Here is a 16842-nt window from a genome sequence, read left to right on the forward strand (position 1 = left end):
TGAAGGAGGTACAGCAGTTGACAAGGCGCATGGTTGCCCTGTCCAGGTTTGTATCAGCTGGAGGAGACAAAGGCCACCCTTACTTCCAGCGCCTAAGAATGAACAGCAGGTTCGTATGGACCCAAGAGTGTACATAGGCGTTCCTCAGGCTGAAGGAGTACCTAGTCAGTCCTCCAGTCCTGTGCAAACCGCAGCCAAGCACACCGCTTCGCCTGTATTTTGCGATGACTGACCGAGCGATCAGTTCAGTCCTTGTTCAGGAACAGGATCAGGTTCAGAAACCCATATACTTCGTGAGAAAAGTATTGCAAGGGCTTGAGGTAAGATACCAGGCACTGGAGAAGGCAGCCCTAGCGGTGGTATTCTCGGCGAGAAGGCTTCGTCATTACTTCCAGAGTTTCATTGTGATAGTGATGACAGATCTGCCCATTCACAAGGTCCTACAGAAGCCGAATGTGGCAGGTAGAATGGTGCACTGGGCGGTGGAACTTTTTGAGTTCGATATTCGATATGAGCCTAGAGGCCCTATCAAAGGCCAGGTTTACGTTGACTTTGTGGTAGAGCTCTCCTCGGCAAATGCACACCAAGAAGAAGCCAACTTTCGATGGGTGCTCTTTGTAGATGGTTCCTCTAACCAACAAGGCAGCGGGGTAGGTATCATCTTAGAAGGACCGAACGGGCTGTTGATCGAGCAGGCCCTACGATTCGCCTTCAAGGCCAGCAACAACCAGACGGAGTACGAAGCCCTCATTGTAGGTATGTTGTTGGCAAAGGAGATGGGAGCGTGGAGTTTGAGCAAAGAGCGACTCCCTACTAGTCACAGGTCAGGTGACTGGTGAATATCAGGCCAAGGACCCTCAGATGGCTGCCAACTTAGGGTATGTTCAAATTTTGAATGGGTATTTCGCAGTGTTTGAGTTGGTGCACGTCCCAAGAGAGAGAATGCCCGAGTTGACTTGTTGGCTAAGCTCGCCAGCTCGGGCAAGGGACCAGAAAAATCAAGAAAAACTCTACCAAGTACACTCTCATTGATGAAGAGTTGTTTAGACACGGGTTCACGCACCCAATCTTGGTATGTGTAAGCGGAGACCAATGCGCACGTATAATGATGGAGCTCCACGAAGGGATATGTGGGAGTCACATTGGTGGATGATCTCTAGCATCAAAGGCCATTCATGCGGGATACTATTGGCCAACTGTAAGGGAAGATTGCACGAGGTACGCACAGCAATGCAAACAGTGTCAGTAGCATGCTGACTGGCACAAGGTACCGCCAGAGGAGCTCAAGTCGATCTACAGCCTTTGGCCATTCCATACATGGGGGATCGATATCCTGGGACCCTTCCCTTTGGCGGTAAGGCAGATGAAGTACCTCGTGGTCGCGATAGAGTACTTCACGAAGTGGATAAAGGCTGAGCAAGTGGCGCAGATCACGGCTCACAAGATCACACACTTTGTGTGGAAGAACATAGTGTGTCGCTTCGGGGTACCGAAACGCTTCGTGTCTAACAATGGCACACAATTTGCAAGCCAACAGTTGGGTAAGCTATGCTCAGAGGTTGGAATAAAGCAGTTGTTCGCATCAGTCGAGCACCCCCAAACGAATGGGCAAGTCGAGTCTGTCAATAGAATCCTGCTCAGAGGTCTGAAGAGAAGGCTTGAGAAGGCCAAAGGAACCTGGGCAGAGGAGGTTCCTAGAATTGTGTGGGCTTACCACACCACTCCCCAGTCCACCACCAGAGAGACACCCTTCAGCTTGGTGTATGGGTCGGACGCGATGATTCTAGTGGAGATTCAGGAGAGCTCATCGCGTTTCCTAAACTTCGTGGCTGAAGAGTCCAACAAAGAAAGAAAGGTGAACCTAGACCTACTGGATGAAGTCAGGGAGGAAGCAAGAATCAAAGTTGAAGCATTAAAGATAAGGGTGGAGTATAAACACAGCTCGCCAGTTCCAGGTCGCCGACCTGGTAATGCGGAACACCCACCCATATCAGCTAAAGAACAAGCTCTCCCCCAAGTGGACTGGTCCTTTCAGAGTGATAGAGGCCCTTGGGAATGAAGCATACAGGCTGGAGATGCTGGAGGGAGGCACGATTCTTCGCACATGGAATGCGGCCAATCTCAAGTTTTATTTCAGTTAAACAATAACATTATACATCGTCTTAGGGGACGCTCTTTTTCCCTTATAAGGGCTTTTTAATGAGGTCACCCAATAAATTTTGATTGAAATATTTTCTCAAATTTTGTACAATGCAGTTACGAACTTGTTTCCCTTGCGTTAGAGGTCTCGAGAGTGGAAAGGTAGGTTCGTAGAGAACACCTCCCCCCTCGAGTGAGAACGCCAAGGTTGAACAAAATAGTTTACCAGATAAATCCTCCTCGTCTTTGAGCTAGAATGAGGTTAGTTGTAAGTTGTCCCTTGGGTTAAAAGTCTCGAGAGTGGGAAGGTAGGTTCGTAGAGAACACCTCGAGTGAGAACACCAAGGCTGAACAACCCAGTTTACAATTAAACCCTCCCTTGACTTTATACAGCAAGGGCGGGGTCAACTCAGGTTAGTAGGCGAACCCCCCTGCCTAACGGAGTATACGGTAGGATGGGGCGAGGAAGCGCGCTACCTAAAGCTCGGGCGTTGTCGAAAGCGTTGCTAGAAGCATCATGGCGGGAGGTACAATAGTTGATAATCGAGCAAGATAGAAGAGCAGTTTCAGTCAAATCAAAATCAAGGAGGTTAAAGCAACTAACAATCTGAGGCATCCGAACAAGTAAGTTGCAAGCAAATAATGTATTAAAAAAAGAAACTGTTCGTTTGGTAACCAAGTACAAGCTAAGAGGGAAGAACCATTGGCACAATCTACCCGTCTACAACACAGTTCGATGTTACAAAAGGCGAGGCGTCCATCTCGGGGTGTGCGCAGGCAACCTGAGCAAGGGCGTCCTCGAACCCCGCGGCGTAAGCATCAATAGCGTCCTCGGTCAGCTCAGCCTCAGCTTTCTTGAATTTTTCAGCCTGTTGAAGGAGCTCGGCCTCCGCACGACCCAACTGCACTTCTTGATTGGTGGATCTTTCTTCAAGCCTCGCCATCTTGGCCTTAATTGTTTTAGCCGCCTCCTCTAACTCGATGGCGCGGGTTTGTAGGGGCAGGATTTTGGCCTCCAGCTCCATGACCTCTTGACTCTTGTCATGAAGCCGTTTGGAGAGGTCCTTTTTAGCTTGGCGGAGACTGCCCAACTCCTGCTTTAAGGCAGTCTCGCGGGTGGTGAACGCACGAGCCAGTAGGGCCATTTCCTTTAGCTTTGGCCTCTGTCAGTGCCACTTGTTCCTTAACCTCAGTCCTGTTTATGAGGGCGTCAGATTGAGCAAGGAGAGCACCAAAGTTGAGGCCCATCCTTTCCCTTGTCGTGGCCTCATCCGAGTCCCCCATCACCCCTGTTTGGAAGCCTTTGAGGGCATATTGGAGGACATCGGGCAGTTCGGGGGTGAATGGGGTTGCAGGGGCGCTCTCACCGCCACCTTCAAGCGCAAGGAGGCCAGGGGGCGAGGAAGCGCTTGGTGTTAGGTCGTCCAACAGTGGAGGAGTGGCAAGTCGTCGCCATCGTAGGCTTACGCCTCTTGAAGACGGGGCCCTCTGCAGAGTCCTCGTCAGATTCAATCTCCACCACCCCTTTGTCTTCCTCAAGGGGAGGCGGAGCGAGTGATGCTTGGGCGACAACAAGAGGGACCGCGACAATAGGAGTGGAAGGAGTGGGGGAAGGCGCAGCAGCAGAGGTGCCTGAGCCCCGGATGCCCCTTTGCAGCGAGCAAGGGCGCCAACCAGCTTGGCCCGCTTCTCCTCATTCAACACCATACCTTTACCAAAATTCAGAATACAAGATGTTAGAAAGTAATCCATAACACAAGGGTAAACATACGAGTATGAAGAGGCAGAATGTACAAGCACAATAGTATGGTAACAAGCATAACCAAGCAAGATAGGGTGAAGTCGGTACCAATGTAGCCCTTAAGGGCCTCAGCATCATACTCGTGCTTGATCAGTTGAACAGTGTTGAACACTGCCCCTAAACTAGCAAGGACCTGGCAGAGCTCGCGATCATGGGGAGTTAGTTCCTCAAGAGTCCTCGGTTTCTTGAACTCTAATTTCTTCACCCAATAGAGTGGGAAGCCATCTAGGAGGGTGCGGTCGTGGTCGGTGCAACACACTCTGAAGAACTTTCCTTTAAAGCCCTTGTATGATTGTTGGAACAGCGTGAGGAGAACTCTCCCTGCCACGCCATTGAAACTCACCCAAAGATTCTTCCCAGGGCTCTTAGCCTCGAAGAAGTGGAGGAAGACATCCACCGAAGAAGGGTGCCCAAAGTGGTTGCACAGAATTTAGAAGGCCCTCGTGAAGGCCCAGTTGTTGGGATGCAGCTGGGCGGGGGCCACATTGATTTTTGTCAATAATGCCCTCTCAAAGCCGGTCAGAGGAAGACGCAACTTAATCCATTTGAAGACGATTTGGTATAGGAAAAAGTAGGGCTCTCCGTCGTTGGTCCGTTCGTCAGAGCACACAGGTTCGCCCTTAGCGCAGGGCCGGACAGAGACGTAAGCATCGCTCTCTTGCCCAAAGACACTCCCTACATAGTCAGGCTCATCGTCCCTGTGTTTCCTCACATCCTCGCTAGAGGTGAGGGTAGAGGTCTCAGCGAGAAGCTCCGCAGAGGCCCAAGGGTATAAGGCTTTGTGATCTGCTTGGGGTGGAGGGTTGAATGTCGTTTTCGTTCGAGCCATGTCTAAGAAAGCTAGAAAAACAAGGAAAAGAAGGAAACGAAGGTTCAGAAAGGGGCTATGGCGTAACTCAGCGAAAACCCAGAAAAACCCCAAACTCGAAGAAAACCCAGAAAAATAGAGGAACGGAGAAAAAACAGAGAAAGCTTAAAATGCAAGGAATTTAAACAGTCTCAGACAGTTATCAAGCATCAAAATCAATAAGTGAGGATGATCAATGGGTAAAGTTAGTACCTTTGATCAAAATAGGGTGAAAGACCTGGACTTTGTAGAGGGAAACGCGAGGGCGCTTGAGGAAGAAGACGAAGCGATCAAAGGTGTTTATGAGAATGATGGAACAGTGTTTGGGGAGTGCGTGTTTTCGAATACTTAATGTAAACTAAGAAGTGCAAACGACGTTAAGCCCTGGTCGTTGATCAATACACGTGTGCACATATTAAAATAGGCACAGAGACGAGTCACTTTGGTGCACTGTTCACGTCTTGTCACACATAGCCACGTAGGTCGCCAGGGGCGAGGACTTAGTCTCTTTGCTGAAAAAGTTACAGCTCGAGACTGAGGAGCTTGTGTACCGGTTAGTCCTCAGTCGTCGTTGACCACTAGTACTGATGGGGCCACGTAAGCTGGGTCCCACGAGCGACGTGGGCCAGTGTCTCGTTCGTGGGGCCTCGATCACCAGGATGTGTTGATGTATCCTCGGCAGTACAGTGAGGGGATGAGAGATCGGACATCGGTGACTCAAACAGTAGGGCTGGGTCATAAAAGGTGGACCCTAGACCGCACACCAGTTATTAGTGAGGGAGAAGCCTAGGCCGCGAGAGTCCATGCCTGTAGTGGGAATGGCACGTGAACAGCTAGGGCACTCCTAGGACGGGTGACCCTAGAGATCAAGTGCACGAGGTGGCATCCAGGTGGTCATCCCGTCAAAGGTCGCACTCCAGTTAGGGAGCCCTACGCACTAGGTTATCCTAAGAGCGAGTAATAGTGGCGCTAGGGCCCACCCTCAGAAAGTCTATTTTAGGTATTGGAAACAGCGGAAACCCTGGGTTATATAAGGGTAAGGATAAATCTAGTAAGGTACGCTATTCATTTTGCGTCGCTTTAACACACACTCAGTTACACAGAGCTTTTACGCTTAACAGTTTTGGTGTTTCCTTAGCCCTAAGATTGACTTGAGCGCCGGAGTGCAAACGACATCGAGGGTGTCTTTTGTCTTTGTGTTTTCAGGTGTTCAATCGAAAGAAAAACACGAGGGAATGCAGGGATTCTTGGACGTGAGATTGTCGTAGACGCACGAAGAAGTTTTCGGTCAGCCGGCAAGAACAAGTTTGATTAAGTTTTAATTTCAAAAAAAATATTTTACTTACGTGTTAATCAGATCACCTATTAATAATGCTATTTTTTAACTTTTATTAATTTTATTGAGTTTTTACTTTTTACACCATATAATTACTAAATCTATTATGAATGTTTTAAATTTATTCATTGGATTTTGATACAATATCGATTATATTAGTATTTTTTTATATTTTTTTAATTTTATTTATCTTTAATACAACAATGGCCTTACTACCCCTCGACCTCCGGCCAATCCAATACACTATTTCCCCTAAGCATGATTTAGAATGACGAAATGCCAACACGAATTCTCATAATTTTTTATTTTTGATAATGTTACCATTTTTGTTATTATGGTATATTTTGTATTAAATGACTTTTTGTATGAAAGATTGCATTGATTCGTGTGCGTGATGATTATTGTAAACATTCATTTGAAACGTCACTCATCCCTGGCCATAGGATGCATTTGAATTTGACGGTCAATATATGGCATTGTTTCGTTTGGCAGAAGTTGGTGACTTCTATAAATAGTTTTTCTTTGATAACAATGGCCCACTGCTTCTGGTATACTTAATTAAAGATATTTAAATTTGTAAAATATTTATTTTATATATATAATGATTACGTAAAATATTAACCACGTTACTCCACTAATAATAAAATTAAAGAACAGATAATTAAAAACCAACAATAAAATTAAAGAACAGATAATTAAAAAAATTAAGTATTTAATGAAATTAATTTTAATAAAAATATCTAAATTTATGATAACTTAAAATTTAACTAAACTTATTTTTTTTTTACAGTGATAATACATCGACTTTTTTCTCATCATAATTTTAAGATCCCGATATTTGAAAACGAGCACCAGAATACAACTTCCACAAATATTATTATTTTTAATTGTTTGTGGACTGCATGATTTATTTTGGAACTTTTGGAAAATCTTTCTAATATTTTTGCTTATAATTTTTGTTGTCTGCAATTGCAAAGTTTTTCTTATTTTGGAACTTTTGGAAAATCTTTCTAATTTTTTTCTTATAATTTTTGTTGTTTGCAATTGCAAAGTTTTTCTTATACAGTATACGGCTTGTTTTTCCTCCATATTAATAATAATAATATCAATAATAATTTTAATATTAACAATTACAATAATATTAATAATAATAATAATTTTAATTTTAATAATAATAATTTTAATATTAATAATATCAATAATAATTATAATAATATTTTTCCAACTTAGTTAGTGCTATATATTTAATTTTATACTCTTACAAACTCAATTTAGCCTAGTCAAATATGTTGTTGAATAAAATAAATATTTATTACAAACATATTTTTGAATTGAATTTTCTTGACATCATCGCTATAATTTTATTCAAAGTGATTTTTTATAGGCTTAAATGCAAATTGTGATTAGCTTTAGTATGAAGGGTTTCATTTATTGAAGTACTGACCAATTGGATAGTATGGTCACAAAAATAGTTTAAAAAGTGGTGACCTGATCTAAGATTTGCAGAGTGGGCCAGGGAGGATGATAAATGAGGTGAATTGAGTTTGTTTATCACACGTGAAATTTATTATCACATGAAAAATGAAATCAATTATTTTAAACATTTTGAAAACATTGGTAACACATACCCATTGACTAATAAAATTCTCCAATCTAAAACATAAATTATAAATATTGTACACAAATATAAATTTGAATGGTCCACTATAATAACTGTACACTAATAACAATGACATTTAAAAAAATTCACCTTAGTGTCCTTCGCTCAGGTCACTTCAGACATATCTCATGCACCACCCCACCACCAACAATAGTAAGCTCAAAAAATGTTGAAAATTTGTTTAGTGTGCACAAAATTAATAACAGGTCACCACTTATATTGATATTGAGATTAGAGAACTTTATCTCGGTGTCCTCCACTGAGATCACTTTACACACACCATGCACCCCCTCAATAACAACACAAAGCTCACATTTTATTAAACTACTTCACTGTGCAAAAACGTGGTAGCAGGTCACCAATTATTCTTACTGAGGTCACCAATTATTCCTACCGAGATCACCACTTATTGTGTCACTAACTACATTGATAGTGAGATTACAAAACTTGATCTTGGTGTCCTTCATTAAGGTTACTTTACACACAACTCATGTGCCATCTCACCCAAGAACAACAACAAACTCAAAATTTATAAAATTACATCATTGTGAAATGGTAGCGGGTAACCATTTTCTCCTACATAGGTCACCACTTATTATGACTAACAACATTGATGCAAGATTAGAGAATTGACCTTGGTGTCCTACACTGATTTCACTTTACACACACCTCATGCATCACCCCACACAAGAACAATACAAAGCTTAAAACTTCTAAAATTACTTAACTGTGCAGAATTGGTAGTAGGTCACCACTTATTTCTACACATGTCGCCACTTAATGTGGCTATCACTAACTATATTAATATTCATATTCATATTAGAGAACTTGACCTTCGTGTCCTCTACTGAGTTGACTTTACACATACCTCATGCACTGCACCACCCTATCCAAGAACAACACAAACCTCAAATTTTCTAAAAGTAATGAACAGTGCAGAAAGTTGGTAACAGGGGTCACCGCTAATTTCTACATAGGTCACCACTTACTCTAACTAATTACATTGACACTAAAATTAGATAATTGTAGCTTAGTGTCCTCCATTTAGGTCACTTTACACACATACCCTTTTGATTAAATGATTATGAAATTCGTAATACATATCATCATTTTCTTTTTTTTAATACATATTTTATTTTTGTAAATTTTTTAATTCTTTTAATGATAATATTTTTCTATATTGCACATAATCATTGAATTATTGTGCTATGCACTTTATTAATTAGGTTACAAAGTAAAAAAAGTTTACTTCTCACAATTTAGGAAAAGCTTCTAAAAATGTTCAGTTAACATTCTAAAAAAATAAATAAGGATATAAATGATCAATAAAATATACTATTAAGTTTTATATGATTAATATATGTTTCACAAGTTTATAACTTTTATTGAAAGTTTTAAATTTCTGAATTATTTTAAAGAAACATTAGATATGTGATTTTTTTTATGCTTAAAAATTATAAGTATCACAAAATTATAAATAAATAAATAACTTTTTTAAATTGATAAAATATATTATTGTAATAATACATTACTTATTATTCAAATTTTCATTTTATTTTTAGAAAAATTAGTTTTTCATATGCCTATATAAATGATTTTTTCCACAATCATAGTTTTGAAATATTAGTTCTTGAAAATGTTACTTTTTCTTAAATATAGCAAACATGAGACTTATTTTTTAATTTTAATTTTTTTGAAAAGTTATTTTTTTTCTATTTATCAAACATCTATCTCGTCTAAATTAAATAAAAAGACTTTAATATTTAAAAAACTTAATTTCTTAACAATCAATAATATCAAAATTTTAATTGTATTTTTAATTTTTTTAATTTAAGTATGATATAATTTACTATACTGTTATATTATTAAAATAAAGTTATTAGGTTTTCAAATGGCTCCAGTTGTGAAACAATCATTTTCGTAGTTTTAATCTTCAGTTATTTTTGAATTCTTCCCATCTTTCTTAAGTAAGATTTTGATTTGAGTCTCAATAGAAAAACGTGACAAGAAAATAAAATAAAAAACAGCTTAGATAGTTGATCAAACACTTTGGATGTCACACTATGTTTTTCTTTTCTTCCGCAAAAATGATGAAATAGTTAGAATATTTTATGATATTTCGGTGTGTATGGATAAACAACGATTAACGCGACGATAACATAAGGACCACAAGGAGACGTTAACTTGCCACCAATAAAAAATTAAAAAAAACTTTGAGGTCACCAAAATCCCAAAACCGCATATCACAACACCATAACACATTGGCACTATCAATCATCAAACCAAATTTGCATGCAAAATTTTCCTCCACTCTTCACTCCAACCAGAACAGCCAAACCTCTCCAACTCTGAACTGTGAATACAAAAAAGAATCCAAACGAGAGAAAACATGCTACTCCATCCCGTGCTTTCTCTCTCTCCCTTTCCCTCTCTCGTTTCGAACCGTTCGCTCCGATTTCGTCCTCGTCGGAGGCACTTCGCTCCCCGTCGCGCCGTCCAGTGCGCTGCCTCGGCCTCCGGCGGCGATGATTTCACCGCGAAGTCGGGGTACCTGTTCGAGCTGAGCGCCACAGAGGCGGATTCGCTGGCGGAGTACAGGATTCCGAAAATCGCGGCCATTTATTGGCGGAAGCCTTTGCTCGTGGCTCGCCGGTTAGTCCAGACCGGGTTCGCGTTCGGGAAGTGGTTTGGTCTTCGCTACCTCGACACTCTCTTGGACCGCTCCGAGTCAATGTTTCAGGTTTTCATAACGCTCTTTTTATTTTGCTTGTGAATTCACGTTCGGAGGAGGTGATTTTGTGTTATTGGAGTAGTGAATTTTGAACATTTTGTTGGAAATGTTGTGTTGTTATTAGTTAGCAAGTCGGAATTTGTAGGACATGGTTTGTATAGCTGGAATTGAGAATTTTTGAAACTTTTGAAGGGAATGATCGTTGTTAGGGGGGAGAGTATTTTTTGAAACCTATGGAATAATAAGACTATGTCTAGATAAACTTTTCATATGCACTTATAGAGTAGGAACAATTTAAAATGAATTGAACTTCTCTCGTAATAAGTTATAGTAGAGCTTTTATAAATGTTGAGAGCATAAGTTGATTTTAGTTTATGGTCAAAATTTATTTCATTGTATCTTTTTATTTTCTTTTCTTGTAAGTGTTTACAAAGAAGTTTATTCAAATATGGCCTAAGTGAAGATTCTTGATATCTTTTACTTGTAATTTGTATTGCAAAGAATCTATATATATATATATATATTTATTTGTTCTTTTGTTTTGCAGGTTAGAGCTGCAGATCTAAGGAAAATATTGGTAGAGCTTGGGCCGGTATGTAAAGCTGGTTATTGTTTTAGTAGGTTTGAACTTTTTTCATTAACTTGTGCATTTTTGTCTTTGAACTTTGGCATTTCTGGATTGAGTAATGGCGTAATGGCAAGGGCATTGATGTTATTGACCTATTCATTCTTCCAGATTGATAAATTTTGTGACAACAGTTTGTAAATTTGTTGCTATCTGTTTTAATTTTTTTTTTCTCATGGATTTTTTGTTGTAATGAATTTGTTGGGTTTCAGTCCCTGTATGAACAACAAATTGATTTGACTTTGAACATTTAGGGTAAGTTTGATTTCTCCACTTAAAATGGAAAAGGGGCAGTTCAGAATTTTAAATTTTAAACAGAAAAATAGCTCTTAAAACTTTTATCCTCTGTTTTTTTGGTTACCAAATTGTTCCTTACCATAATTTCCCACATCATTTTTTCCCCTCTCTGTCCCTACTTTTATCTTATATTTTTCATCTGAATCTTATTTTATTTTCTTGTAACTTGTTCAATAGTGGGACAGAATGAATAAAATGTTCCAATTCCTAGATATTGTTCCTTTAAACTTGGAGGTCTTTCTAATAATGTCATTTGAACCGTGTTTAGTTAAATCTGATAAACATGAACCTTTTTTTATCCTAGAACCATATTAATGCATAAGATGAATAATAATTTAGTTAAGTAGCGTTTTTTGTTAAATTAGCATGATCATAAGCCAAAATATCTTATTTCTTAATTGCTATTTTATACTACTTTCTTGCAGGCATATATCAAAATTGCCCAGGCTATATCATCTCGTGCTGTAAGTTTTGTTTTATCTGTCACATTAAAACTGGTGCCCATGTTCTTTTGTTTTTCCTCATCTCTGTGATACTTCTTCTAACTCTTTCCTGTTATTATATGTCAATTGCCACGTAAAGAAGACTATTGGTGAAGGAATTCAATGAAAACTGTGATTTACTTGTTGGAGATAAAGCTTTACATTTCCATCGTCATTATGCTGTTTAAAACTATTAAAATTATCTACAGCATAACCAGAAGTCAAGATTCCAATTAATTTTTATCACTGATGAAATGTAACATCATTAAGTGAAAGTTAATTAAACATTTAGAATGCAGTATATATAAATTTATGCACTTCAAACCTTCTCCATCTTGAATCAAATGTCCTAAACACAAATTCCTGGAAATATTACATATGATGATCTGATCGTGTTAGATGTGGTTGATTTACAGGTTTGTGATTTGAACAGGTGTGATGTTCTGTCAATTATTTGAATATTGTATTCTGAATTTGTTTACCAATTAAGATTTAGTATTCAAAATGCAGTTTGTAGTGTGTACAGATGGAGGAAATACTGGGATCTGTTATATTGAAATGTAACTTTGTGCTAATTTTCTGTTAGGATCACACACTTTAATTTACAGTGACTGTAATTAAGATATGCAATTTGAAAGAAATTTTTCTTGTAGGATTTGATACCACCATCATATCTAGATGAACTCTCATTGCTACAAGATCGAATAAGTCCATTTTCCTCTGAAGTTGCTTTTAGTATGATAGAACAAGAACTTGGTTTATCTTTGGTAGAACTTTTCTCAGAGATTTCACCTGAGCCTGTAGCTGCGGCATCCCTTGGGCAGGTTCATTTATTTGGGCATTTTTGCAAAAAAATTTTGTAACGTTTGCAGAGATTCTGAGAGAACATGTATGTATTTCTTAATTTTAGATCTTATCCCCTTAAACTTGGAATTTCTGTCTCTGAAGCATAGGTTTATCAAGCTAGGCTTTCCAAAACAGGACAGGTTGTTGCTGTTAAAGTGCAAAGACCAGGAGTTCAAGCAGCAATTTCCCTTGACATATTAATCCTGCGCTTTATGGCAGGATTGATTCGAAGAGCTGGCAAATTTAATACAGATCTTCAGGTGAAGTTGTAATATATGACTAAGTTTAATTTATGGAACATAAGAATTTTAATTATATTAACACGAAAATGATTATGATTGTTACCTATGCCTCATAACTTCAAGACTAGTTGATATGTAATTATTTATTTTTCTATGAACTCAGTTTTAGGGGGAGTGAGGCATAGTACATGTTGCCTATATTGTATCCTTCAATCTTGTATCTATCTACATGTGCATGTTATATTTTGAAGTTCTATATTGCATTGGTTTATTAAGCATGGATTCCTATATATGCAGGCCGTTGTTGATGAGTGGGCATCAAGTCTTTTCCGGGTATGCATTGTTTTCTTGTATTTTCACCATAATGATGTTGTACATAGAGTATGTGTGATTACATTTGATAGAGAACTAAGAAGAACATGAATGAGGACGAGAAAGTCTAAAGAGGAAAGGACTTTCTGGATCAAAGAAGTATGTTTTGTTGCTAATCAGGCTTCCTTAATCTAGGAAGTCCTTTCTTCTTTAGTCTTACCGGGCCTCTATCATGTTCTTCTTAGGTCTCTATCACTATATTACACAATAATATAAGTTGAAAGGAATAGAAAGAAATAGATGGAATGTATTTCTGATGTGTATTACAAATGTGATTACAGTCTCTATTTATAGACTGTTTTATAACATAATTAAGGAAAGAAATAATAGGTAATGAAAGACAATTATAATGGTTGTTTAAAGCTGTACAAATCAAATAAAATTAAATCACTAACAGATCTGTCCTAATAAATATAAAATGGAATCTGCACTTAATTACAGCATAATCCTCCTGATTATGCAACACTCCCCCTCAAGTTGGTGAATGTATATTTATCATTCCCAGCGTGCAAGTAAGATCTTCGAATTGTTTTGTGGGAAGTCCTTTAGTAAACATATTTGGCAATTGTAGTCTTGACGGGATGTACTCAGTGGCTATAAGACCATTATCCAACTTCTCCTTAATAAAGTGTCGGTCTATCTATACGTGCTTCGTTCGATCATGTTGAACCGGATTGTGTGCAATACTGATAGCGGACTTATTATCACACGCCAAGCCCATAAGAGCTTCATATTTTATTTTAAGGTCATCAAGTATGATCTTCATCCATAATAGTTCACACACCCCTTGAGCCATGGCTCTAAATTCTGCCTCTGCACTTGATCTTGCAACTACATTTTGCTTCTTGCTCTTCCATGTCACCAGATTTCCACCCAAGAACATGCAGTAGCTTGTGGTGGATCTCCTATCAACAATTGATCCTGCATAGTCAGCATCAGTATATACTTTCATGGATAAGTTTTCCCCCTTTTTGAATAACAATCCTTTTCCTAGAGAGGCTTTTAAGTACTGAAGAATTCTATCTACTGCCTGTAAGTGTCTTTCCCTTGGGTCATGCATAAATTGGCTAACCACACTAACTGCATAGGCTATGTCTGGCCTAGTGTGTGATAGATAAATGAGTTTTCCCACAAGTCTTTGATATTGTGTCTTCTCCACTTTTGGGTTTTCCTCATCATTCCCAATCCTATGATTTTGCTCTATTCAGTGGTCTTACAACCCCAACTTACCAGTCTCTTTGAGAAGATCAAGGATGTATTTCCTTTGAGAAATAAAGATGTCCTGTCTCGAGTAAGCAACCTTTATCCCAAGAAAGTACTTCAGCTTCCCTAGATCCTTCATCTCAAATTGAGCAGCTAGTCTCTCCTTCAAATTTTGTTTTTCAATCTCATCATCACCTGTAATAATCATATCATCTACATACACCAAAAGTAGAGTGAGTTTACCATTCTGAGAATGTTTTATAAACAGAGTATGGTCACCTTGGCTTTGTCGGTACCCCAAAGATACCATAGCTTGAGTAAACCTTCCAAACCAAGCACGAGGTGATTGTTTAAGACCATACAGGGCCTTTTTAAGTCTGCACACCTTATTTTCTTCATTAACATTACCATAGCCAGGTGGAATCTCCATGTATACTTCTTCCTCCAAGCTTCCATGCAAGAAGACATTCTTAACATCAAACTGATGCATCTCCCAATCAAAGTGCGCTGCCAAGGAGAGAATAATTCTGACTGTATTCATTTTCGCTACTGGAGCAAAAGTTTCCTCATAATCGATCCCATAGGTTTGAGTGTACCCTTTTGCAACCAACCTTGCTTTATATCGATCCAACGTGCCATTAGTGATACTTCATTGTGTATATCCACCTGACAACCCACTGCCTTCTTATCCTTTGGTCTCTCTACAATCTCCCAAGTCTCATTCTTTTCTAATGCCTTCATTTCTTCATTCATGGCTCGAACCCAGTTCTCATCCTTTAAGGCTTCTTGTACTGATGTAGGGATTCTAATAGAATTAATAGCTAAAAGAAAACTCTGGAGCTGCATAGAAAGTTTTTCTGTAGACACAAATTGAGATATAGGATATTTGGCACAAGATCTTTTTTCTTTTCTCAAGGCAATAGGTAAATCATCTAGGTTAGTTTCATTTAAGGTGTCCTTAAAAGTCTCATAAGTATGAGTTCTTACCTCCAGGACAATTGAAGTTGTTGTTCGATCAGGACGGGTTCTTGTTGCCTTCGTTGGTATTGTTTCCCAAAGTATCTGTCATCATTATTCTTCTCTGGTAATGATATTGGCATAGGGTCTTTGTCATTCCCCCTAAGAACGAAATCCTGCAACAAAGGAAAAACTGGACTTTAAGCCTAACTTAACCCCATAAAACCGGCTCATGAGGTTGAGGTTTGCACCCACTTATATACAATGAAAGGGCTCTAATCTCTAGTCGATGTGAGATCTCCAACACACCCCCCTCACGCCGAGACTGTCAACTCGTGCGTGGGACTATATATTATGGTTGGTCCGATAGCGGCCCGATAGCGGGTGGCACGATAGGCCCAACACAAACACTTGCTAGGATAGGCTCGAAATGACTCTGATACCAAGTTGAAAGGAATAGAAAGAAATAGATGGAATGTATTTCTAATGTGTATTACAAATGTGATTACAGTCTCTATTTATAGACTGTTTTACAACCTAATTACGGAAATAAATAATAGGTAATGAAAGACAATTATAATGGTTGTTTAAAGCTGTACAAATCAAATAAAACCAAATCACTAACAGATGGAATCTGCACTTAATTACAACATAATTCTCCTGATTATGCAACAATATAAAATTGTTTTCACTATTCATTTTACAAACTTATTGATACAAAAATGATATGCCTATAACTAATATCTAGTATTCACTTAACTATGTAAGGAAATGAATAATTATATATTGATATAATCATACCAATTACATTATCAACACTAGTTGTAACTATTAAACTCTTTAAAATAACAAAATGAAAATATGCTGAAGTGAATAGGAAGATTCTAAAGATATATTATACAAATCATTATGAAGATATTGTTATCCTAAATCATTTTCTATATACAATAGTCTCCCTTAAGTTGGTAAATGAATATCAATCATTCTCAACTTGCCTATAAAATCTTGGAATCTACCTTGGGGAAGTTCCTTTGTAAAAATGTTCATTTGCTATCTATAGTTCTATACGGACATGAGTTGTAACCACAAGACCTTTGTCATTTTTTTCTGGTCAATTTTAATATGTTTGATATTATCATGTTGTATTGGATTATGGACAACACTCATGGTTGACTTGTTATCATAGTATAATTGCATAAAGATGTTAACCTTTATTTTAAGGTCATTTAGTATGATTTACATTTAAAGTTCTTTACACACCTTGATCAAGGGCTTGAAATTCGACTTCTACCCTAGAATGAAAT

The 16842-nt window shown here is 38.4% G+C and overlaps 2 protein-coding genes across 3 annotated transcripts in view; both read left to right on the top strand.

Moving 5' to 3' along the window:
- Positions 1-224: 224 nt before the first annotated feature.
- On the top strand, positions 225-839 carry LOC137838326 (uncharacterized). Its single transcript, XM_068647574.1, has one exon. The coding sequence runs from the start codon at positions 225-227 to the stop codon at positions 837-839; it is 615 nt and encodes a 204-aa protein (XP_068503675.1).
- A 9133-nt stretch (positions 840-9972) lies between these two features.
- The window catches only part of LOC137837345 (uncharacterized aarF domain-containing protein kinase At1g71810, chloroplastic), a 34059-nt gene continuing 27189 nt past the window's right edge, over positions 9973-16842 (top strand). The window contains exons 1-6 of one of the 2 annotated variants that reach the window (XM_068646323.1): positions 9973-10523; positions 11062-11106; positions 11862-11900; positions 12572-12742; positions 12872-13024; positions 13304-13339. In XM_068646323.1, the coding sequence (XP_068502424.1) occupies positions 10173-10523; positions 11062-11106; positions 11862-11900; positions 12572-12742; positions 12872-13024; positions 13304-13339 (795 nt within the window). In that variant the 5' untranslated portion in view covers positions 9973-10172. Of the gene's footprint in view, positions 10524-11055; positions 11136-11861; positions 11901-12571; positions 12743-12871; positions 13025-13303; positions 13340-16842 lie in introns of those variants that run through there. The other variant, XM_068646324.1, reaches the window with a different exon arrangement.

Source organism: Phaseolus vulgaris, chromosome 4 (assembly GCF_000499845.2).
Source record: "Phaseolus vulgaris cultivar G19833 chromosome 4, P. vulgaris v2.0, whole genome shotgun sequence".
In the NCBI taxonomy this organism is placed as follows: domain Eukaryota; kingdom Viridiplantae; phylum Streptophyta; class Magnoliopsida; order Fabales; family Fabaceae; genus Phaseolus; species Phaseolus vulgaris.

What these genes read in the sequence shown, in the direction of transcription:
- LOC137838326 (XM_068647574.1), top strand. Translation starts at nt 225, where the DNA reads ATGACTGACCGAGCGATCAGTTCAGTCCTTGTTCAGGAACAGGATCAG.